The following is a 24,976-nucleotide window of genomic DNA, read 5'->3' on the forward strand; positions in this document are numbered from 1 at the left end:
CTTTAAAAACTGGGGGGGGGGGGAGAGAAATAATCCATCTGATTCTACCCTAAAGCAAACCCAGATTTTGTGGCAGGTAAAAAACAAATAGAAAGAAAACGACTGGAAATCATTTTTAGTGGGTGTACTAAGAAAAACAAGTCAGACTGAACCGATTTCCCCAGTAGCTGGAGAGGGTGGCTCCACTGAGAATAAACTCCCAGCTTACTTGCCTGCATCCATACACGGCTGTTAATCACAGAGCAAAGACTTCTGAACATTTACGGACTGAGTGTGATTAAATGCCTATAACATCGCAACACTACAAATCTGAACTGGCTGCTCCTTTCTCACTAGCCCGTGACTTCTTCTCCAGGGAGCATTTGACTGTTTCACAGTTGTCTTTCTGACTCAGCTGCTGGCAGAGGCCACAACAGTTGCAATTAACTGGGACTCCAGACTTTCTGATAGCCTCTTGGCAATCCTCCCCATAGCCACCATAGGCCAAGGTTACTGCTCAGTAAACAGTGACATCTGCTCAGTTGTACTTTCCTGGACTTATTGCTTTATTATTTGAAATGAAGCCATTAGCAGGCAGAGTGTAATTACTGTGTGCAAATGGAGCATTTCTCATGCATAAAACAGGTACCCAAACAAAAACCGCGATCCTAATTTAAGGCATTCAATTTAGGATAGAGAAATAGTGTGATATATTTTGTGTCATTGAACCAAGTAAGTATTGAGGAAGACTGGTGATTAAAAAGGCTCCGTTTTCCAAAATGTTGAGTTTAGGAGAGAGTAAAGGAGTTATTTGTATTTAATTTTTTTAACCATATTTATACCGGCTCCCCCCAGGCTCAGAAACTCTGAATAAATTGCAGTATTAACAGTCACAAACTATAACTAGCAGCATATACTTTTTTCCAGGAGAGAAAGGTAAGTTTAGAATACAGTCAGTTAAGAATACAGGTATGTATTCAGTAACAAATCACTGAACAGATAACTGAGATCCTAGGTGGTAAAATCACAGGGATTTTACAAAGTGCTGGAGGGGTAAAAATGCACCTAAAAGACCACTAAGAATAGAAACACATAACCTCTTATTTTAATGTAAATGAAATAAAATTGAGGTTTTGTGCTGGCCCCACCCACTTTGGGAAATGAACACAGTACTTAAAAGCCAAAGGTATTCTTCAGCCAGAAAGAAGTTGTGCACAGCTAATTAAAAGGACAGCTAGGGGTACAGGTGTCTATTCCTAACCTTATTGATGCTAAAATGACGAAACCCCAAACAATAAACCACCTTTCATACATGCAATGTTGCACATAAAGGATGATGTTTGCATCATGATGTTGCCATGCATTTCTCTCTCGTTCTCTCTTGCATACAGGCACACACATTGCCTAGGACTAAGGTTATGTCATTTCTGGTGAGATCTTTTCCCTGGTCAGGTGTCAGGTTCAGCCCAAAGAACTCCCCGAGACAGTGCAGATACAGTTCTGTTGCATTTATTTTATTAGCTTCCACCTCAAGACAGAAATCTCTCCAGACTGAATCTAACTTCCCAAGCCAGCAAGCCAAAACACCATGAATTCCTTAGGGTGGTGCCAGTCTCATCTTCTTAAACTTCCCATGCTCCTGTTGAGGGCTAAGGGAATGCTTATCACCTCGAGCGCAGCCTTCATCCAACCATTCCTTCAGATCAGGTAGTGTAAGCAATCTTTCAGATAACTGTCAGCATTATGCTGTTCAGAACTTTAAAGGTGGCAACCGAAACTCCCAAAACTTTGGAGCGGAACAGCCTCCAACCCATAGGTTGCCCACCCTCGGCCTTCGCGGATCAGCAGCCTAGCTCAGCGTTCCCTCTTCACCCTTTAGATCAACTACAGCAGACGTGCTCTTGCTTTGCCAAGGCTGCCTGCCTGGGAAGCCTCTTTGGAATTTGAAATATTCCAGTATTTTTAAGGGGCCATGCCAAAACATGGAAATGTGGCACTAATTACAAGGCTACCAGAATTGGCTGAACTAGCTATAGTACAACCCTTACTTGTACTAATGGAGAACTCAGTAAAATACTTGATCTGTAGGTGGATTTAGACTGTTTCTTCAAAGGATCTATCTATACCTTTAGCATATTCTGAAAAAAAAATCTTATTTACTAAGAGTTGGAAAGTAACCCTTGAAGACATGATGCCATTGTCCCAAATGTTAAAAAAAAACTTGAATGCACACCAACCCAATTTTATTCTGCCCTTCTACAATGTCGTCATGATGGTGGCTTCTCCATCTTCCATCATCATTCTAGGCATAAGCAGCGGCCACCCCACTGCTGCCCACCGCTTGAGCTAGGCAGAATTCTAAACATCAGCTCTTTGACAGGCCAGGGAACAGTTTTGCAGGATGACAACCAGAAACCTGACAGTCTCCATGAAGCACCGTAAAACCTTAGTTCTTTAGCCAGCCAGGCACAGCGCAAGCTATGACCCCATCAGAAGCAGGGATCAAGGCGAAAGTCCCTATCAGAACACTTTAGCATTAGATGAAGAATATTTCTCATGTTAAAGAGGAAAGCCCTTTTAAGTGGTGGGCAGACCTGCCTCTAAAAAATCTTTTTAAAAGAGTACTCTTGCTTCCAGAATGCACTTTGTGAATTCATGGAAGCCTCAGGTGTTTTGTTTTTTTAAAAAAAAGGAGGAATTCTGTACATTTAAAAAATGCAGAAAAACGATGGTAGCATCATTTCAGATTAATTAAATTCTAACCGAGAGTCTTTTATCGCCTATGTTTGGTGGAAATAAGATTTAGTTTGCCGTGCTGTCGATGGCCTTTTAAAACGTATTTGATCAATTGCTCATTTGTTCTTTTGCCTGTTAATTTCTGAAACCTACATAAAGATGCTGAACAATATTTCAAGACAAAAATGACTCCTCCCCCCGCCTTTAGAAGTCACCCCTTCATCTCTCTTAGGAAGAACTGCTTCTGTTGTTTGCCACCTGCTATTTACTCTGCTGTTTCCTATGAAAAATACATTTAAAATACACGGCCAGGGCAGAGAAATGTGGAATTCCACTAGTTCGCCGCGTTATACGGTTCCGAAGCCCGCTTCAGCTTACACGGCGCCCCTCTCAGTTGGCTACTTTCGCACGACAGGCTGTTCAACCCTAATGCGGTTTGCCGGATTTTGGCTACGCGTGCACGAACCCAGCCTACTGTGGCTCATCCAGCAACCCGGGTTCAAGCGTCGCGGCTTGGCGGGGGCAGGAGGCAGCCGCCATCCCTCGACCCAACCTACCTCACTGGGCTGTTGCGCGGATAAAATTGCAGGGGCGGAGCACCGCGCGCGGATCCTGCAGGAGGGCAGGCCAGCGATGGCATTCACCGAGGAGCCATTGTCATTCGCGCTCCCAGACCCAGCTCCTCGGACGAGCGGGAGCGCGCCGGTGGGATCGCTACCTGCGGGGAGAGGAACCTCTGCCTGGCGTCAGCCGAGGGAGGTCGGCCGCTAGGGGGCGCTCCTCCGGCGGCGCCCGCCCGCCCGCCTGCCCGCCCGCCGGACCAGCTGCCTTTCATAGGCTTCTCGCGGGGAGTCCCTCCTCCCCTCCCACCCACCTTCCCCCCGTGATGGCGGAGGACAGCGAGTCTGCCGCCAGCCAGCAAAGCCTCGAGCTGGACGACCAGGACACCTGCGGCATCGACGGCGACAATGAGGAGGAGACGGAGCACTCCAAAGGGTAGGGCCGGCGCGGAGGCGCCCGCAGGAACCGCCGCGGCTCCCGAGGCGCCAGCCGGCCAGCCGCCCCGAGCTGCAGCGCGTTGCTCGAGCGCGCGGTCGGCCCGGCCGGGGCGCGAGGCAGCTCGGGGCGGCCAGCCCTGGCCTGAGCCGGGCTCCTGCGGCGGGGACGGGGACGGGGCGGGGGCGGCCGCGGCAGCCCGGGACCGGCGGGCCGGGGCGGCCACGGAGCAGCCTTCCCGGCGGGGCTTCCGCGCGAGGTGGGAGGGGACAGCCGCTCCCCTTTGCTGCGGGGGAGGCGGAAGGCGCGGGACCGGGAGGCAGCGCTTCCCTGCCGCGGAGGCGGCGCGGCGTCCCTGCCCGGGGCTTTCCGCTCGGCGCGTGTGGTCGACACCCGCAGGCTGGCGCACCGCCCTTCCCCGCCGCCGAGGCTTTTGGCCTCTCGGCTCGCCCGCCTCCCTCCGACGGCTCTCTGCCGCGATTTCCGCGCGGGGCAAGGCTTCCCCGTCCCCCCCTCTCCCGTCCTCCTCTTCGTTTCCTTCATGTTTCCTTTGTGACCACCTCCCATCCTTTGCAGCCACTTGCAGCGCGGGCGAGAAGCGCCCGCGTCGTTTTCACTTCGGGGAGGCGGGCCGGGGCGCCCTGAAAGCCCGGCTGGCGGGGCGGGGGCCCTTCCCACTGCCAGGCACCCTTCGGGGGGCTCTGACTCGCTCTAGGGATGGCGGGGGGCGGGGCGGGAGGCTGGACCAGCCCCTTAAATAGATCAATGCGGATCCCCGGGATGTGGTTTGGGGCCCCGCGAGGCACCGTGCACCTTCCGCACATTATGTATCTCGGCTGCCCTGGGTCTTGGACGTCCAGGTGTCTTCCCTGTGCCTTGTTGTACGTAATGTCTTCTCCGATGAAGCGTTCTGAAGAACTCCAAAGCGTCCACCCATTTTTGGTGATGTTTTTGTTGCTCTGACCTGTATTGGATGTTTTTCTTTTCCGTGGACCTGCTTGGCTGTCATTATCTTTTATGCGTTTCTGCTGCCATCTCATACTGTACCTTTTAGGATCTTTTTCCCCCCCAGATAAAATAGGGAGCAGGATAAAAAACATAAATAGATAATTACATGTTTGGGAATGGGTGTTAAATGCATGATTTCACTCAGTTCCCCGACCTTAAACTGCTTTTGAATGCCAGGGCTTTGATGCCAGTGAGGTTAAAGCAGATAGGCAGCGTTCATTTTCCACAGCCATCCATCCTATAGCTGAAAAGTTTAGAGTACAAAATTTGCAGATTTGATGACTTATTTCCCAGATAATGTCAGTTCAATTAACTTGTTATAGTTAATAACCCTAATACATAAAAATTCAAGGTACTTGAGTGACTTGTTCTAAGCTGCAAGACTTACCCATTGTACAAAGTTATAATTTACTTTGCTTGATTGCAATTAAACATCTTGTGTGAATCTGCCATTGTAATTTATAAATAATTGTTTATGGCTTAGCATGCTATGTGAAACTAAACAGTCATTTAGTAAATCATGATTAAGCAAACTAATGTTTAGAAGTATGTATGAACCAACATGGAAGAACCAGCTGGGTTCACGCTAATCTACAGCCAAACCAACCGTGATATAGCTTTGCATATGTATGAACTGAGGTTTGGAAGCATGGTTTATGGCAGAATATATTGTATTGATCAATCTATTGTTCTTTTTTTTTTTAAAGCTCATGGCTCAGTATGTGTGTAGTCTGCCACTGATAAGAATTTTTTTTTTCAAGTTGAAAAATCTCTCAGAATACAGAGAATATGTGTAGTAAGCTTCCATTTTTTAAACAAATCATATAATTGTTTTGGCTCATTCATGGATTTTAATGGGGAGACCAAATGTTATTATATTGATATTTATAACTTTCCTATGTTTTCTCAATACGTTGGTCTTTTGTACCAGGGAAAACAATTAAGGAAAAGACTGAGTTTGACTGTCAGTCCTAGGATCTTTTCTCTAAAAAGTTCCTCTTCAGAGTGCTTATATTCTGAGGATTGGATTCAGATTCCCTTGAATCCAATCCAAAGGCTTAACATGGAGGAATTGGATCAGGGCACTGGGGCAGAAGGGCCCCAAAGGCAGTGAAGCTGGCTTTTCACAATTTGGATTAGACACTATTACCAGGACATTATTCACTCAATTATCCCATCCATAAAACCATTGAAATTTGTCTAGTTTTATATTGAGGTCCACACATTACACTAAACCATATTACTTTGCTTTGACTAGGATGTTGTGCAAATCCAGTCATTGTGGTTTAATCAGACTAAGCTAAATTTAGATAGAAAATAGTTGCAGCTTTACATGTTGCTATTTAATTTTTAGCATAAGCATAGAAACCATGACGAGCGAAATGATGTACTTCTGTGTTCAGACAATACACTGAATTGTAAATTAGCCAGCCATATTCTAGCATAATTTATTGTTGAAATTCACTGTGTGTCATACAAACTCAGAACACGGAAATACTTGATTAAACTGTGGTTAATTCAACCATGGGTAAACATGTCATTGAAACATTACCACTCATTTCAGCTAAGTGTTATCAAAAATGGCTGCAATACAAGTGTGGTAAACAAACAGCAAATAAACAAGGTAGCACTATATAAAGCCCGTGTTTATAGGCAAGTTGTGTTCAGTGTGAATGATATGCAGTGATTTAGAAATTAACTACAAATTAGAAATATTTCATTCTGTATCTTACATATAATGTTTATAGTTTATTTTTCTTTTTTAAGTCAGGCCAGTCCTTATGATATATTGTATGTGTTTTTCTTATCTACATAGCATTGGCTTGTCCACGCCCTGATATTACTTACGCAAACATCTACAGTAGTATGAGAAACATTTCTAAAATTAAAAGCATAAAACAAATTTTCAGAGGTTACACTTTTGCTTTGCTTTTGAAATAAGATTTGATGTGATTATGTTGCTTTGAATTATACTGAATAATCATAAGGGTGCTTTTTGGATCCTTGCAGCCAATTCCTACACAAGTTATATGCAGAATAAAAAAAAGAAACCCTGGACATGCTAGTGAATGCATGCTAGATAGTCTCATTTAGCTGAAATAGAATGTTTTTGTTATATTGATAATAAATTTGAATTGTCTTAGAATTTTCTCTTTCATGCAACCTCTTCTTCCTGAGCTTTAAGACTTCTTCATCTTTTGTATTAACAGCCACGATCCATTTCAGTGGTTTTCCCCAATTTGTGGGATGAGTAGATGGAGGAGGATGAGGAGGATGAGGAGGAGTAATAATAATAATAATAATAATAATTATTATTATTATTATTATTCACATTTTAAAAGGCCATGCTCCACAAGACTGAGGGAAATTGGAGGGGAAGACATTAAGCCTGACTTAATGGCATCTGTATCCTCTGCACACCAGTCCCATCACATGCCTTCTTTTAGATACAATTTTGATGCATCAGGGCTTTGTTCACTGGAATGCATGTCCTAGGATTAAGACTGTCTTGTTACTTAATTTGCTTTTGGGTTCAAATGAATCGTTGTCTCTTAGTGTTGTGTTTCTGTGGCTGCAAATTTAGGAATTAGAAATTAAAAAGCAGTATACAAATATAAATTATTTGCGAAGGTTGGTTCAGACAAAGCATTCATTGTACATGCACCTTATATGGAATTTTGCAAGGATCCAGGTGATTTTCCTGTGCTTTCTTATGCTTCTTCCTCTTTTTTGCTTGCCACAAAAGAGGAGGGAAAGATAACATAGCTGCACAGTAGTTTTCGGTTGGTAGCATGAGAAGCTCTCTGTGTAAAAACACCTTTACATAGGATTAAGTTCAATTCATTTAATTTAAGTAAGATTTGCTTCTGAGTATGGGCAGTACTATGATTAACTTAAATAAACTGGAAGAAGTCAAAGACAAATCACTTCTTTGTTCATAGAATCATGTAGTTAGAAGGGACCTTCATCTACCTGCTCAGTGCAGGGTTCTCCACCGCATCTCTGACAGAAGATCACCAACCTGTGATTGAAGACTTCCAGAACAGGAGAAACCACCAGTTCATATGATGTCCTGTTCTGCTGGCTGAGAGCTAATACAATTATGAAGTTCTTATGTCTGCGCCTGCCCTAATAGAGACTAAATCAATCCCCTTGTCTGTGTGATAGCGACCCTTCAGGTATTTGAAAACTTTTATATCTTCCTTCAATCATCTTTTCTGTAGGCTAAACATACTCAGATCCTTTAGCCCAGTGCTTCCCAACCTTTTTCCTTCAAACCCTAACTTTGAACGGTTGCTGAACAAATGGTCATAACTCAAGGACTACCTGTATTATGAAAACAATACCACCAAATGAACTTTATGTCATTTCAACAAATTACCATTGGTAATTTCATTGATTTTTGTCTTAATAGGAATACTTTGGGAGATTTTTGAATACATTTTAGTACATGTGGCAATCTTTAAGTCAATTTAAATGTCCCTGTTGTGATTGGGTAATGGGTTCCTGTGCCATTAAAAACCCAAAGAAAAACCAAAAGAAAAACCACTTTTACCCAGTTTTGGGTAATTTACCCAGGTGTGGGAAACATTGCTTTAGCAATTCTTCATAATGCTTGGTTTCCTCATTGTCTTGGTAGCCCTCCAGTTTGTCACTGTCCTCTTGGAACTGGGATGCCCAGAACTGGAAACAGTGTTCCAATCGGAATAGAGTAGAATTATTTCCCTTGATCTGGAATCTGTGCACCAGTTAATGCATCCAAGATAGCATTTGTTGTTTTTAGCACCTGAATTACATATTGTTGTTTGGACAAGCAATATGAACATATCTTTGTGGTCTCCGAGAGTCAGTCTCAACTCAAGGGAGATTTTGTTTAAATAAATAAATAAATGCTGGCAATTGCAACTTAATCTCCAGGATAATGTATAGCAATAATTGGTGTGTGTCTCTAATCTGTTTACATCCTACATATTGTTCAGTGGCTTCTAAATCAGGGGAGCAAAACTTTGGCCTTTAAAATGGTATATGGAAAGGTGAGGCACACTTGGAAAAATAGTGGAAAATGTCAGGATAAAAACTAAAATTGATTTTATTGCATTAATATAAACATCTAATTAAATGTACTTATATATTTAATAATTTTCTCTTCTCGCATATATACATTACAATTTCTGGAAGTTGCAGAAAGCTGTTGCCTCATGGTGTGCGTCCTGTTCTAAACTGATTGGAATCAGCATTATGAAGCACTCAGTGCAAGAATCAGAAAGACACCAGTGCCATCATATAGTTCTGTAATTAGAAACTGGCCTAGATCTTTGCAAGATATTGAGCTGGAGGAGAATTGTTTGCATTTCCCAAAGATATATTCAAATTTCCAGGCCATTTTTCTCAGTGAATGCAAAATTCATTCTAAACCTTTTTGATCCACTATCTAGTATTTAGCTAGTATCACTTTGGTATATTCCCCTCACTACCGCTTGTCCACTTAAATACTTGGGGAAGAGTTTTGCATGCCCATCATCTCTGGTTCTATAAGCAGCATCTCCAGGAAGATCAGAGAAAAATCTCACTTTGAAAACCACAGCCAAACGTTCAGAATCTGGACCAGTGTACAGTGATTCACTGTACAGGTAGTCCTTGACTTATGGCTGTTTGTTCAGTGATGGTTCGAAGTTATGATGGTGCTGAAAAGTGGACTTACGACTGGTCCCTGAAATTATGACCATTGCAGCATCCCCGTGGTTACATGATCACAATCTGGGTGGCAACCCGTTTGCATTTATAACAGATTGCCAAGGACCCCCTGATCACATGATCACCATTTGCAACCTTCCCTGCCCGCTTCCCACAAGCAAAGTCAATGGGGAAGCTAGCAGGGGAGGTTGCAAGTTGCTTGGGTAAGTCTCCCCCATCCACCCCCATCCACCCCAAGCCTTTCTTTGTTTTCATGCACCATACTCTCCTTCCCCCCCTTTGCTCGCACACTCACATTAGTGCCCTCCTTCTCCTTTGCTTGCACGTACCCACCACACACTCCTTCACTTGCTCATATGCACTAGCACCCTCCTACCCCTTCACTTGCTCACATGCATGTACCACGCCCTCATGTCCTTCACTCACTCACACACACCAGTGCCCTCTGCTCACTTGCACATAGGTGCTGTGCCCTCCTTCCCTCTTTTGCTCACATGCACCAATGACTTCCTTCCCTCCTTCGCTCACTGGTATGCATGTACTGTGCTCCCCTTCGTTCACATGCATGCACTTCACCCTCCTTCACTTGCTTGCACTCACCAGCACCCTCCTTCCCTCCTTCGCTTGCATGCACTGCACCCCTTCGCACTGTGCTGCAGCTCTGGGGCTTTGCAGGAGAACAGCTTTGCAGGAGAAAGCCTCATGAATAGCCAGCAGCTTCCAATGTGAGCTGGAGGGTGCATGCCGGAAGTGCCCCTGGACAGTCCTTGAGTGAGCAAAGGAGAGCACTGGTGCATGTGAGCAAGTAAAGGAGGGCAGGAGGGCAAGGTGTGTGCGAGCAAGGGAAGGAGGGTGCTGATGTGTGCAAGTGAGCAAAGGAGGGAAGAGGGCATAGTGCGTGAGCGAGGGAAGGAGGGTGCTGGTGCAAGTGAGCAAGTGAAGGGGAAGGAGGGCCAGGAAGCCCCTGAGCTGCAGCATGGCAAGCAGCCCCAGAACTGCGTGGTTCTGGGGCTGCTTGCCACCCTGCAAGGCAGGGTGCAGGGCAGCCAAAAGAGCAGAGATGGGAGCGAGATAGGCAGGTAGGGGGAGTTAGAGGAGGTCCCTTACCATACTGAGGTGCGAGGCTGGGAGGAGCCAAGCCTGGAATGGTTGGATTGAGGGGGTCCTCGGCTAACAACCGACAGAATTCACTTAACGACAGCAGTGGGGAGTGCCAGGATTGCCGTTGCTAAGCGATGTGGTCATGTGAGTCTTGCTTTACTGCTGCATTGCTTAGCAACAGAAATTCTGGTCCCAGTTGTGGTTGTAAGTCAAGTACTACCTGTATAGTGGTGGCCTGTGTTCCCATTAGAACAGGGATGGGCAAACTTTTGGTAGCTATTTAACATTTTGGGGAGGGCTGCAAAGAGGGAGGTGAGCACCATATCATTCCAGAAGACTGAATCAGGATTGTCTGGTTTTTCACAGGAGTCGGAAGGAAGGTCGAATTAGGAGTTTCTTTCTTTTTAATTGTGTTATGCTTAGTTTTAGGGTGTGTACTGCATTTTTTGTGCATTTCTTGCCATTATTTTAATGGCAGATCATGTGGCTAAGGTCAGAAGGGACTCGAGAGGTTTCAAAAAGATAGTTTGAGAAATGCATGCAGTTCTTGGGTCTTCTGCATTCAGAAGTGATAAAGATACCAATCTGGGCTCTCTTTTTTGGAATTCTTCTCCTATATTTTTATGTCCCTTGCTAGCTCTCATGCTTAAGGAATCCTCCCTAAATTTCCAGTCTTCCCTGAAGCCATGCTCGTTGACAGTTATGGAATTCTTGGCCAACACATTTGGAGGACGTGGGGCTAAAGAAAGCATAGTCTGATAGGCAGCAATTCTTCAAGGATTTTCTGAAGTAATTTGGGTCTGAGCTAAATTTCATGTACAAAATCTGAATTCAATAATTGGAATTACAACTTTTAATATTGTCTGCTGTAAGTGATATTGTTCTAATAGCTTAAATATTTAGCTTGACTTTTCTTATAGTGCAGTTCTTTTTTGTGAATAGAAAAATAGGCAGCCCTGATATTTCTGCTATCCTTCAAAGGAAGAGAATCATATTCAGAATTGAGACAGACCGGACCATCCAGCCTTAAATAGTATATAATCATTGACCTGGTCATCAGGTCAACCAGCAATTTGTAAAATCATAAAACATGCTTGCACATTGTTTCCAGGAGAACGCCAGTATGTTACAAATACATTTGTGTATAACATCAGGTGTGTTAAAATCTGTTTACTTGTTTTTATAGCTAGTATAGGAAGACTGACTTTATGATAGCTTTGACTCCTTGAAATTGCTTCTAGCCATTTCTTCCACCTCTCTCTTGATCTGCTTTTTGATCAATGTTAGTTTGGAATTTAATTGGTGCTGGTTGTTTTCCCCTGAGTTGTTTGAACTCATCAGTATGTAAAATTCTGAAGCTTAGAACTGTGTTTGTGGTCTTGATCTGAAACAGACTGGGTAAGGTGTTGCTTTTTTTTAAAGGTAGGGTTGTTTTTTAATGCATGCTCACTTAATGCAACAGTATATTGCACAGCCACTATTTTCTTCTCTGCAGGAAGACAAAAATGGAAATTTAACACAAATCAAAAGTACAATATATTATCTATAGTGGAACTGAAAGATTTATTATACAGATGTGTTAATATATCTTCAAGTATATTGCCCTGTCGAAATGTAATTTCATGTACTGTAGTTATTATGTTTTCATTCTGTTTGCAGCTTATACAGGGTTTTGGCAGGGTTCTATCTCAATCTGTTTAGGTTTAACAGTATAATGCAAGTGTATTAGAACACAGCTTTTTTGGGGCTAGGAGCACATTTGGACTTTTGAGAATATATGTAGGGTGCACTCAAAAAATGGCTGCTATAGGGCACTCCCTATTCATTGATTCTTGCCATTTTGGCATGGCCAGCCAAAAAACACCATTTAATAGAAGGTGAACTTGTTCCTTAGATGTTCTCTACCACCCCAGTGGGCCATAGAAAATTTAAAAAGAAATCCAGAAACATAAATCAAAGCAGAATGTTCAATATTAAAATAAAAATTCAATTAGCTTTTCTCCCTCCCCTCCCCTTCCCTTCCCTCCCCTCCCCTCCCCTCCCCTAGCAACAGTGAAATTTGGGTGGAAAGCCACATTGCCCAAGTTTGCTGGATAACTAAGTGGGGTTCTTGTGTGTGAGCCCACATGACCACCCCAGGCTGAAGAGCAAGCCACTTTTTCACGTTTCTTGAGCAATATGAATACATGGAGGGGACCCAGCTAAGGAAATAGATCAGCCATGGTGACAAAATGTCAAAATGATAAGTTAAGCATGCGAGTTACTCCATGCACGTTTAGCAACAGAGTGAGACGGCCACATGGTTGGCTAACCTTTTCTTCTTTCTGATAGTAAATAACTTGGCAGGAATAACCTGGCAGGTTAATAGTCATAAAAATAAAATAAGAAATACATAAGAAAAATAGTAACAGCGAGGAAGGCAGAACATCCCTAAAAATTTCTATTAATTAATTTATTTAAGTGCTTTAAATCACTTGAGTTTCATGACTCTACATGGCCTACAACAATATCAGCATAATTATTTATTTATTATTTATAGATCTATTGTTTTATTGTATTTTAATTAATATTTATTCTTTTACTGTAAATCACCTAGAGTCGCTTCTAGGGAGATGGGTTAGGGTTAGGGTGAAATATAAATAAATAAAAATACATAAATAATATATGTCACTTAAAACGAAACTATAAAGCCACAACATCTTCCATAACATATCTCATTTAAAACAAGATGGATAAAATACTATAATAAGCCAGTATCCTATCCACAATCACATTCCATCCTCTTACTAATGGCATCATAAAGGATCAGTGTTGTGGTCCCTCACTGTACTATTTCAAATGTGTCTAGAATAACTAGGTTTTCAGCAATGTCTGGAGTGATATTTTGGTGGCTGTTGATTGCATGTCTACTGAAGAAAAGTTGTGGGTGTATAACTTCATGGGGGCAGGGCATGAATATAACATTCCTAACTTGGGAAATCTGACAGAAATTGGAAGAGGGTTGTCTAAGGCCTTCAGGTAGAGGCATGCAAAAGGTTTCACATGTGAAACATTTCTTTATCAAGATAGACCATTTTGACTGCTTTCACAATCAAAATGGTTCACTTCAAGGTCAGAACAAGTGAAAACAGGTTTTCGGGGAAGTAATGGCCAAGTGAAGATGGCTCTGCTGAGAGTGGAGCTGACAACCGTGGTGGAATGAGGAGCTGGTGAATGGATTGGTTTCTCAGAATTCCTCTCCAGATAAAGGGGAGGACCAGAATCACCCACAAGTGCTCCACAAGGTCTCTGGTGGGTTTTAGAGCGCTGGGAGCCGAGGGAAAACTATCTTTGCCTAAGCCATGGTTTGGCGCCTTTATGGACACAGGGTTCACATACTTCCTTTCTTAAACACTTTTGAAAATTGCTTATTAACAGCTTTTTGGATATTAAGAATCTTTGGAAAGCCAAGTTTCATCACACTGGGTGAGTCTTCTTCAATCCTTGGCAAAAGAAGTTTTATGGAAGTTTAAGGACTCAAAAAATTCTTATTTTGGAACAAACAGCAAAAGAATGATTAGAATATTGATTTAGGAAAGTAATAAATGGACTAAGGGGCCAGATGGATTTGAAATAAGATTTTGAAATTAATTATAAGAATCTTTCCTGTGAGTTGGTTAAAATTCTACAAAAAATATATGAAGATTTTGGAACTAAGTGTAAGAAATCTTCCCATGAGAAAAGGCTGTGGATTAGAGAAAAACATGATAAGAGGGGACTTTGAAGGTTGGACATTAGAGGGAACCAGAAAGAACTAAAGATTACAATTAAAGGAGAAGAGACCCCTGAATACAGAATGGAGTAGCATATTTTAACTCCTGAAAAATTCAACATTATTTGGGAACAGTGCATTCAGAAATTTCTCTTAAGATTGCCTGCAATCATAAAAATGGATTTAAAAGGGGTGAAAAATGATAAGACTGAGACTGAGGCTGTTTTGAATGTGGACTTAATAACAAGTTACATGACGATGTGGAAAAAGATGTTACACTGGATTTACAAATGAAACCAGCTGATGTCTTCATAATTAAAAGGGACACATAAATAATAAACCAGGAAAATGACTTGGATAAATTTCTTATCTTGGACTTACAAAAGAGATGTGTTAAACTTATAAAGGAGTACTAGAGAAAAGACAAAGAGAAAATGAAAAAAAAAACTGTGGGGACCTTATTTAAAGGGATTAAAGATCAAGGTTTTTAAAAGCAAAGGGAAAAAGTATAAAGTTGGCTTATTTGATCAAGGTTAATATATGTATGTATATATGTATGTACGTATGTATGTTATTGTTTCTGGTAACTCTTAATGGATTTTTCTTGGCCACGACTGAATGATGAGGATTTAAAGATTTGTTTAGAGATAAGATACCTGGGAAGAAGAGATATTTTGTTGTATTTTCAGATAAGGTGATTACTTATGGTATTAAAAGTAAAGTAAAGGAATACAAAGTTGCTTTTTTTTTCTTTTTTTCTCTTTTTAACATTTTTTTCTTTGCACTTTTTATTTTTTTATTTTCTTTATTTTCTATTTTTTTTATCTTTGTATCTGTAAACTTTAATAAAAATTATTATTAAAAAAAGAACAAGTCAAAACAGAGCCTTTTAGTTGGAACATCTCAGCCTCAAAATGCTTGTCACCTCTAGGTTGGAGACATTTATAGCAGCTTCCTGCTTGATGGGTATCAGTTTCTTTGCTGTCATGGAGAAAGTAACGTTTGAGAAAAAGAGCATCACTCTGAGAAAAGGGATATTCATGCACAGACTGATTTTCTCTTGCAGCTACCCCTCACAAGGTCAGGTGGCTTCTGTTATCTAAAGATATTTGCTACTTATATGCAAAAGTAGCAGGCAGGTTGGTTTGATGAGCATGTAAACTGAATGATGGTTTACCTGCCTAGTATGAAATCAAGAATAATCTAAGTATATTGGTAAATGGAGTTGGGGTGGACTTGGCAATTTCATTGAATGTTACTATCAACAGAGTGAGGAGATTCAGCTGTGAAGTTCTGGAAATTAAATTTAGGTGCTTACCTGGAGATGGAAAGTTGGGACCACCAAGGTGGCTTACTCTGAAATGCTGCTTTTCCAAGTAATGTGCCAGATAGGCAGCTGAAGACGAAGGGACTAGATCATAGAAGATACAGTGCTACAGGGATTTAGATTTTATTAAGTAGCAGAGAAGATTTGGGCTCAGGCTCCCACAAAGGAATGGGCTACACTCTACTTGGCTGAGGATTAAGATCAAAAAGGCAGCAGAGCAGTTTTTAAAATGTTCCCTGGGGAAAAGATAACAGTAGCTAGGATCAATCTAGTTTTGGCTGTATTATCCCAAAAGGATGAGGATGAAAACACTTTTGATATCCAAGCCGGATAGAAGCAGAAATAGGTCACAGGAGGGAAGGAAGGAAGGAGTAAAGATGCCACCAGACACACTTGGCAAAAGATGTAATGTTTATTTGTTTATTATTCAAATTTATATAGCCACCCATCTTGTGTGTATGACTCTGGGCGGCTTACAGACAATTAAAATAAATATAAAAATGACAAAAAAGAACAATACAATGATTGAAAAAAAAACAATATAGAAACATATAGAAAACCATCATAAATATTGAATGCTGAAAGCCTAGATAAAAAAATTGGAGAACTTGGTTTTAAAAGAGAATTTATTAAGGAATGTTTTTAAAACAGGAATATATGTGCTTTGAGTCTAGAGTGAAGGTGATTTATGGTTCCATTAAAACAGGGGTTTCAGAGTTAAGTTATAAGCAGAAACGAGCCAGCGAGTTTTTTTTATCAGAGACTAGTCTGACTAACGAACGTACCAGATTTTCCTCTGGACACAAAAATGTGGAATATCTGGATCCCGAAATGGTTTGTAGTGTTCTAGATTGAGTTCTCTGGAAAAAAATTGTAAAATTGACTAGAGATAAAGGATTGCCAGAGTAAATCAATAGAACCTAAAGCTCAATTTGTAACATTTATTTGTAAATATGTTTAGCAGCAATCCTTTGCATACAGGCACTTTTTAGTTAATATTAGTTCAAAACATATTTGGAATAATGGGATTTTTCTATATTTGAATATTGCAGTTATTCAGTTAAACAAAAGTAGGTGGAGTTTTACTAAAACACAAAACAAAAAAATAAACGTGATCTCCAGCCCGGGTTTTACAACAAGCAGGCAAAACTTTCAAAATATCAGGAGAAGAAAAAGGAAAACAGAATATTAACTAGGTCAAAATCACTGCAGCATAAACTGTTCTAAAATTATTTTGGGCTTCTGCTGTGCGTCATGGCTGACCAAAGACATCTCTGCGAATGAGCGGAAACGACCGCTGTGAAGAATGAAAGAGTGGTGAGTAGACCGGTCCTTTGAAGCTCTCCAGAGGAGAGAACGGGAGATCGCCCATGAGTACTCTGAATGGCAGCTCCTTGAGGAGATTGTAAATCAGTGGTCTCCTGCAGGTTAAAATGCCAGGAGCCAATGGGGATGACATCTTTGCTCTCAGCAGTGGGAGCCTTTAATAAGGACACTAAGACAGCAGAGCTCACTTTCTAATCATATTAGGAAATATTCAGGTTAACCACTTTATGGATATTAGGGACCTTCAGAATGGAATACTTAATTTGACACCTGGTGAGTTTTACCTTCTTCTTTGATTTAAGAAGTTTTAAACAGATTTGAGAATTTAAAATAATATACAATTGGCAATATATATATATTATATATTATATATATATCTTATATATATATAAGAAAATTTTAAACGGATTGGGAGATCAGAGACATTTGGAATATTGGTTATTTTTGCTGTAAGATTTGAAAAACAAGTATATAATTAAATAATATACTCATGGGAAACAACTGAAATGGAACTAAACCCATATTAGGAACTGAGGCTTGATGAAGCTTGCAAATGAACAGTAGAGGAAACTAAAGGACCAGGCAGAAAAGAGTTAAAATGGCTAAGCTGACTATAACTTTTTCTTATCTTAAAGTGTTTTTTGATAACTGGGTTGAGATATTAATAACTAATATCTTAGAAAGGATACAGATTTCAATAGATAATTTTTAGAAGATGATGAGAAAAACTTCAAAAACGTTTACCTGACACAGACATTATAGAGCTTTGAAGGCATGGAAGACAACAAATTTGAGATTACCAAAAGGGGAATATAAAAGACAAATCAAGAAAAGGATCTGGACATTGAACAGCTGTGACAGGAAGCCCTGAATGATGCCACTTTATGGGATTTACCAAGTAGGTTGTTGAAAGCTTTGAAGACTCCTCTTGAATGCCAAAGATTGATGAAAGATTAAATCCTGCAATGCCATTGGAATGATTTAAAGGTTAAGATTGTGAAGAGCAAAAAGAAGGAATGTAAAGTTGGACTATTTGACCAGAGACAAACTATTTGTTTGATATTTCTGGTAACTCCTAATGGACTTTTTGCTGAACCAGGATTGAAAAGATGACAATTTCTGGATTGCTTATAGATAAAAGTTAGGCTAGGGGGAAAAGAGGGTTTTTGTTATTTGTAACTTTAGAAGAGGGTGAAAAGTTAGTATATTAGCTTATACTCGGTGTGATGAAGGTTGGAAGCCACTTCTTTATTGTTGCCTTGTTGCCTTTTTCTTTTCTCTTCTACTCTTTTCCTTTTGTTTTTCTTTCTTCTGCACCTTCAGAACTTTACTTTTATTTTCTTTTTTCTTCTAGTTTAGTTTGTGTTCATTTTACTATGTTTATTAAAAACTTCAGTAAAATTATTTAGAAGACATTTCTATAGAATTCACTGAGGCACAATCTAGCTTGTAATGTGTGATGAGTTTGAACTTATTAGTCCTGAGGAACGGGATGAGACCCTTGGAGCTGTCATTGCAGCCACCTGTGTTTTAGAGTCAAGTCCTGCCACATGGTTGCATCCTGACATGGATCCAGCCATGTGGCAGAGAGGCCCAAGGAGCTCTCACTGGATCCACAAAGCTGGACAGTTTCCATCCAATCTCAAACCTTCCCTTTTTACGGAGGGTTATTGATAAGGTTTGCTATTTTCCAGACCTAAATATGTCCACATGAGTTGGGCCCTGCCATTTTTTTCCTACTATTTTTATGCCAGACAGGGTGCTTTTCTTTTCAAATTTAAGATTAAGCTGCATGATACAAAGAGAGTGCAAGGTCTCTTACCTGCGTGTTCGTTGTGATGTTTGCACAGGATGGGGTACAAATAGGAGAGAGTGAATTAGAAAAGAATAGTATTCTCCTCTCCTACCCATTTTCCCTTTTAAAGTAATATCCCATACAATTTTTTTATTTACATATGATCTCCCAGCCAAACCTCGGTGTCTGAATATAATTCCAGACGAGTGAAGAAAACATTTTGGGGGTGTTTCTGGGGAAGGAATGACAGGATGAAGAAGAGTTTAACACGTATCCCCCTTTCTCCTTTGGAAGTTTCTGTACATTTGTATTCTCAGCAAAATAGGCTTGGGAGCACAGGTTGGTCTGGATTAATTAATTAATTAATTAATTATCTATTTCTTTTATTTCTAAGCCACCCACTTGCCAAACAATTCTGGGAAGCTTACAAGGTTAAGAACAATAAAAAGCAAACATTACGCGAAAAGGCGACTACGTAATTGTGTACTTCTGCCTTTAGCTTCTAATACACAAATGACAACTTTCCTCCAGTCTGGGCTGCACTTTTACATTTTTAAGCTTCTGTGTGTTGCAAAGGTGACATAATATCGGGGGGGAGGGGGAAGGTTGGAAAGTTTGGCCTCTTTTTAATTTGCTTTTTGGAGTTGGGAGGAGGTATATTTTAAGACAAAATGGGTGCAACAGAGTTAGCAGAGGCTCGGTGCATCTATTTTACCCCTTCCTTTAAATACACACCCCTGTACCCACATATACACGCAAGGTACGCAGCCCCAAATCAATCATTTGGCATCAGATTTTGGCTCTCCAATCTTGCAGGACGCCAGCACTGCAAAAATGGAGCTACACATTATCTGCAGGCTGCTCATGGGTTCCCTTCCTCTTTTCAAGGCTTACAGCAAATTGTTGTCTTGCTCTTTTTGCAGAAGTCCAGGAGGAGAATTGGGAGCTAAAAAGAAGAAAAAGAAGCAGAAACGAAAAAAGGAGAAAACAAATTCCGGAGGCACCAAATCAGACTCTGCTTCTGACTCCCAGGAGATTAAAATTCAGCAACCTTCAAAAGTGAGAGCTTGGTCTTTGTTTTCACATCCTATTTTACTCTTGCTATTATTGACAATAGAAATCTTTTTTTTCCCCTGAATTAAATCAGATTTGTGGACTGACCTGATTCATAAATTCAAATTAATGCTTGGAATCAAATCAGATTGAAAGTTCAAATTGAATCAATTACTGCATTGGCTCAATCCAATATTTTTAACAAATCAGATCAGACTCAATTCACATAAACATTATAATTTTGTAATTGGTTTTTTTTCCTATAGGTTCTCATTACATTTGATAAAAAAGAATTTGTTTTGGATTTTTTTTCAAAGAAGAAGAGACTTTCAAGAAAATTCTGTGGTTGAGTGTGGTGTTCTTACATATATTTACTTGTGAGGCAGCCAGTGGCTATGTGTAAATGTCACACCATCATTTCTCCAGTAATTGTACCCTCCCTGTATAATAATAATAATAATAATAATAATAATAATAATACACCCAGTGAGGCACTACCTTGATGTGGTTATGTGGCTTGTGTACTCCAAGGAGGATGAGAGCTGTGCCAGAGGTTCAACCATATTGGACAGGTCTCATCAGAGGAGCCAGATGAAGAATATCTCTCCCATAAACAATATGGTGAGATGTAATTTACAGAAACCTATACCAGATCAGTCACCCAGGTCAACAAGGATTGTGCTAGGTGTTTTAGTTCCTGGACATCTGGTGACAAGGGGGCTATAGGACCCAGGACTATTGGCTGAGCAACCAGGGCCAGCAGCTGCGGGACTACTGGAAGAACCGTTTATCTGTTGCAAATATATGAAGATTGAAAACAAAGAAATAATCTGCTATTACAATTCAAGACCAATGAGAAGAGGATATCTGAAAAGAATGCACCAGTTCTGGAAAGAACAACCAGAATCAGAAACAACAAAACAGAGGCTAGCAGATCAACATCAATTTATAATATGAAATACAGTAACCACAGAAGTAGAATTGGAAGAACTGCAAAGGTCTACCCAGGGCAAAGAAACTGAAGCCTTGCCAGAAGTAGCTCAGACTGTAGAGGCAAACCAGGGGGAGTCAACAGTAGAGGAAGCCAGCATAGCTATTGAATCATTTTCATTCCCTGTCCTCTGTCTTCTCCTCAGAAAGAACAAAGCCCACTAATTAAAAAAACAAGAGGAATTGAAACAATAACTGAGAATCTAGAACAGCACAAAAACAACAGAATAAGGTTGCCTGCATTGAAGCTTGTTACAAAGAAACAGCTCTTTCCACCTGAGCAGAAAGGAAATCACCCGAACAGCAGAGGGACAAAAGATCAACTCCTAATTGACAAGATGATTTTGGAAAACTGCAAGAGAAGGAAGACCAACTTGGATGTACCTTGGATTGATTACAAGAATGCATTCAACTCCCTGCCACATGACTGGATAATCAAATGCCTAGAAATAACAGGAGTCAGTAGAAACATCAGAAGCTTTGTGCAAAGATCAATGGCACAATGGAAGACACAGTTGCTGGTCAATGGTGATAGACTGGGAGAGGTTAATATCAAGAGAGGAATCTTTCAAGGAGACTCACTATCACACTATGTTTGTCATTGCATTGTTTCCTTTGTCAACAATACTGAACAAGTCAGGCCATGGCTATCAAACATCAAAAACATCTGCCAGGCTATCCCACCTTCTTTACATGGACGATCTGAAGCTGTATGGAAAAGCACCATCTGACATAGAATTGCTGTTCAACACTGTCCGTATATACAGCCAAGGTATTGCAATGGAGTTTGGACTGGACAAATATGCCACCCTGACTATCAACAAGGGAAAAATAGTGAACACTGAAGGAATCAAGATACCCTATGGAAATAACATCAAGAGTCTGGATGAAGAAGATCACTACAAATACCTGAGCATCCTTCAAACTGACAACATCAAGCACATTGAAGTCAAGAAGAAGGTTAGTAATGAATACATCATGAGAGTGAAGAAGATCTTAAAGCCCAAACTCATTGGAGGAAAAACCATCAAGGCACTTAACACCTGGGCAATTCCAGTCATTAGATACATATCTGGAATAGTGGACTGGAATCAAGCAGAACTAGAAGCCCTGGATAGGAAGACCAGAAAAATAATGACAATGAATCATGCCCTTTGTCGACACAGCGATGTTGACAGACTCTACTTACCAATGTGGAATCAAAACGCACAAAGGCAAAATAATCAAGGCTTCACTGCAGTGCTTATTAGGCAGTACGTACTGGAGGGGGACCCCACCAAAGGTTAGTGGGAGACACTCCCCCTCTAGGCAAAATGGATGCCCTGACATTTATACAGTTCTACAAGAAAGGGGAAGGGAAAAGAGCACATACGTATACATATTCGTATGATGATGCAGGCATATTTTAATGAGCAATACTTCTCAAGTTACTTTCTGTCCCTGTTCTTGGCTGCTATATACAAGGATGGAACAACTGCTATCTATAAGGAAAGCAATAGTGTTAGAGGGGAAGAAACAAATTGTTCAAGGTGCCAACTGCCAGGAAGAAGACATCCTCCCTTACATTGCTATTGGGAATGTTTGTGATAAGGGGTTTACAATCATCCTAGTTCATGTCAGCTTCAAGGGTAATGCACATTCCTTTATGTTTCAGTTTTATTAAGGTGGTCCCATTCATCTAAGGCCTCTAAAAACTTGCTTCTTTCACCCAAAGATTCACCCAAAGAAATATTTTCCTCGTTTTCCTCACACCAAGGAGCATAGGTGGGCGTGGAATGTTGCAAGTATATCAGACAATTGGAGAAGAAAAAAGGGCATTGGAAGAATATCTGAAGGACAGTGAAGATGCACTGAAGCTAGTACACCATGAAGACTTACTGAATACTGAAGAGACCAAACTGGCCTACAAGAAAGACCAAATGAAGAATAGAAAAGAGACATGGCAAAGCAAAGTATTACATGGCCAGTACACAAAAAAACTAGCAGGCAAAGCAGATAACAAGACCTGGCAATGGCTAAGAGTAGGAAAGTTGAAGAAAGAGACAGAGGGACTAATTCCGGCTGCACAAGACCAAGCCTTAAGAACAAATGCATATAAATCCAGAATTGGGAAGACAGCAACAGACAGCAAATGCCATCTCTGCAAAGAAGCTGAAGAAACAGTGGACCACTTGGTTAGCTGCTGCAAGAAGATCACACAGACTGACTACAAACAATGGCATGACAAAGTAACAACAATGGTGCATTGGAATATCTGCAAGAAATACCACTTGCCTGTACTCAAGAACTGGTGGGATCACAAAACAGACAAAGTAATAGAAAAGGAAGAAGCTAAAGTGTTCTGGGACTTTAGAACTCAAACAGACAAGCACCTGCCACACAATACCTCAGACTTAACAATTGTTGAAAAGAAAGACAAAAAAGTCTGGGTAGTGGAGATTACAATACTTGGAGACAGCAGAATAGAAGAGAAACGGCTGGAGAAAATCGCAAAATATAAAGACCTGCAAATAGAAGTAGAATGACTGTGGCAAAAGAAAGCAAAGTTAGTACCAATAGTAATAGGTGCCTTAGGTGCAATCCCAAGACATCTGGGGCACCACTTGAACACCATCGGCATTGACAAAATCACCATCAGTCAATTGCAAAAGGCAGCTTTATTTGGAACAGCTTACATCCTGTGACAACCTTTAACAACATGAAACAACAACATCTGCCTACCCCAGGTCTTTGGGAAGGACTCGATAGGTGGATAAAAATGCCAAATCCAGTCTAAACAAGTGGCTGACTGTGCGACCAACAATAATAATGTATTAAATTTATACGCTAGCTGACTCCCAGTGACTCCCTAGCTCATATATTAGTTGAATTCCAAGGTAAGGCATTTTAAAGGATGTCCTCCTGCTGTCAACACTGAGGAGGAGTTCTGCCCTTGAAAAATTGTTAGAGCATTTCTTTTTCTGTATGGTGATAGTCAAATCAAAAGTTATGTGGAGAATTTCAGAAGACAATTGATACCTGCAGTGCTGATGATTTTTATAAGTAAATGCAGCTCTCATCTTCTACCTATGTATGTATCTCATCTACTACCTATGTAGAATAAACTTTCAGTCATGGCTGTTTTCAAGCATCAAGGCTAATTTAACAATTTATAGGGAGTTTTAGCATAGTGTGTATATATTGTTGCTATTTCCCCAAAGGTTAGGGACATCGTTTTTAACTGCAGCACATATAAGAATTGTAGCCCCAAAGATCTTTTGTATCCATGGGACTTGCCTGGTTCATTCATCTTTCTGAACTAATGTCTAACATGATGGGATTAAAGGTAGTTCTTTAAACGTAGATTTCTTTCTGAAACGAACTTCAGCAAGTGTATATGCTGCCATATGCGTTCTCTGACTGAGCTCCACGTGAATTGATGAATAAGACAAATGAGACCCAGCGGAAGGTCATAAATTACTATATTGGAGAGAGTTCTATAACGTGGGACACTATCTCTTTTTAGCGTGATTTGAATGTTAATGTTTTGAATTTTCTGTGATCCCAGTTTGGTGTTATTTTAACACCAAAGTATGCTGGATCATGAACAAAATGGAAGTGCAGCATAATTTCTGACTAGATGCTGTGAAATCTACAGATATGAGTAGGATTACGTTTCCCACTGGAGAAACCTTGCATATTTTTTAGAACAGCATTATATTTTTTACTTAAGTATTGCATTGCATTGCAATATTAGCAACTTGCTCCTCATCCACCAAATAACCTATTACAGCCCTCCAGATCTGTTGAAACTAGATCCCCCGGAATTCTATGTTGTAACTATGTTGTTCTATGGTGGCTGGAAATACTAGAAGTTTCAATACATCTGGAAGGCAGCACTAGGGGAAAAAAATTGCTGTAGTTGATGAATATCAGTCCCTGACTCATCTATCATAACATTTTACCTAAGGGGAAAGGAGGGATGTGAGGAAAGAGCATATATCTTTAGGTGACATCAGCAACGATAGCTCATCAAAGATAGGCCACGACTCCATGCTCTTAATTGGGTCAGTTGTAATCTGAGGCCAAAATTAAGAACATTGAGGCAAGTGACAGTAAGTGATGCTTGAGCTCATCACATATGAACTGGGTGAGGAAGAGGAGATGAGTTCTTCTGAATGGACAATAGGTTATTCACATGAGCAGACAAAACTTCATCTGAATCACACTATTGGTTCCT

At 40.7% G+C, this 24,976-nt stretch overlaps 1 protein-coding gene and 1 long non-coding RNA gene across 6 annotated transcripts in view; one reads left to right on the forward strand and one right to left on the reverse strand.

Moving 5' to 3' along the window:
* Nucleotides 1–3,505, reverse strand: part of LOC112540249 (uncharacterized) — a 47,876-nt gene extending 44,371 nt beyond the window's left edge. For all 5 annotated transcript variants that reach the window (XR_015797798.1, XR_015797799.1, XR_003084314.2 and 2 more), the window contains exon 1: nucleotides 3,273–3,505. This is a non-coding gene — a long non-coding RNA (uncharacterized LOC112540249). The remainder of the gene's footprint in view (nucleotides 1–3,272) is intronic.
* A 55-nt stretch (nucleotides 3,506–3,560) lies between these two features.
* The window catches only part of NMT2 (N-myristoyltransferase 2), a 40,390-nt gene continuing 18,974 nt past the window's right edge, over nucleotides 3,561–24,976 (forward strand). The window contains exons 1-2 of the mRNA XM_088150476.1: nucleotides 3,561–3,711; nucleotides 19,638–19,773. Coding sequence (XP_088006602.1) covers nucleotides 3,602–3,711; nucleotides 19,638–19,773 — 246 coding nt within the window. The 5' untranslated portion in view covers nucleotides 3,561–3,601. The remainder of the gene's footprint in view (nucleotides 3,712–19,637; nucleotides 19,774–24,976) is intronic.

This window comes from Python bivittatus, unplaced genomic scaffold, assembly GCF_059951505.1.
Source record: "Python bivittatus isolate LINGU-HERP-01145 unplaced genomic scaffold, Pbiv_v1 ctg000610_np1212, whole genome shotgun sequence".
NCBI lineage: Eukaryota > Metazoa > Chordata > Lepidosauria > Squamata > Pythonidae > Python > Python bivittatus.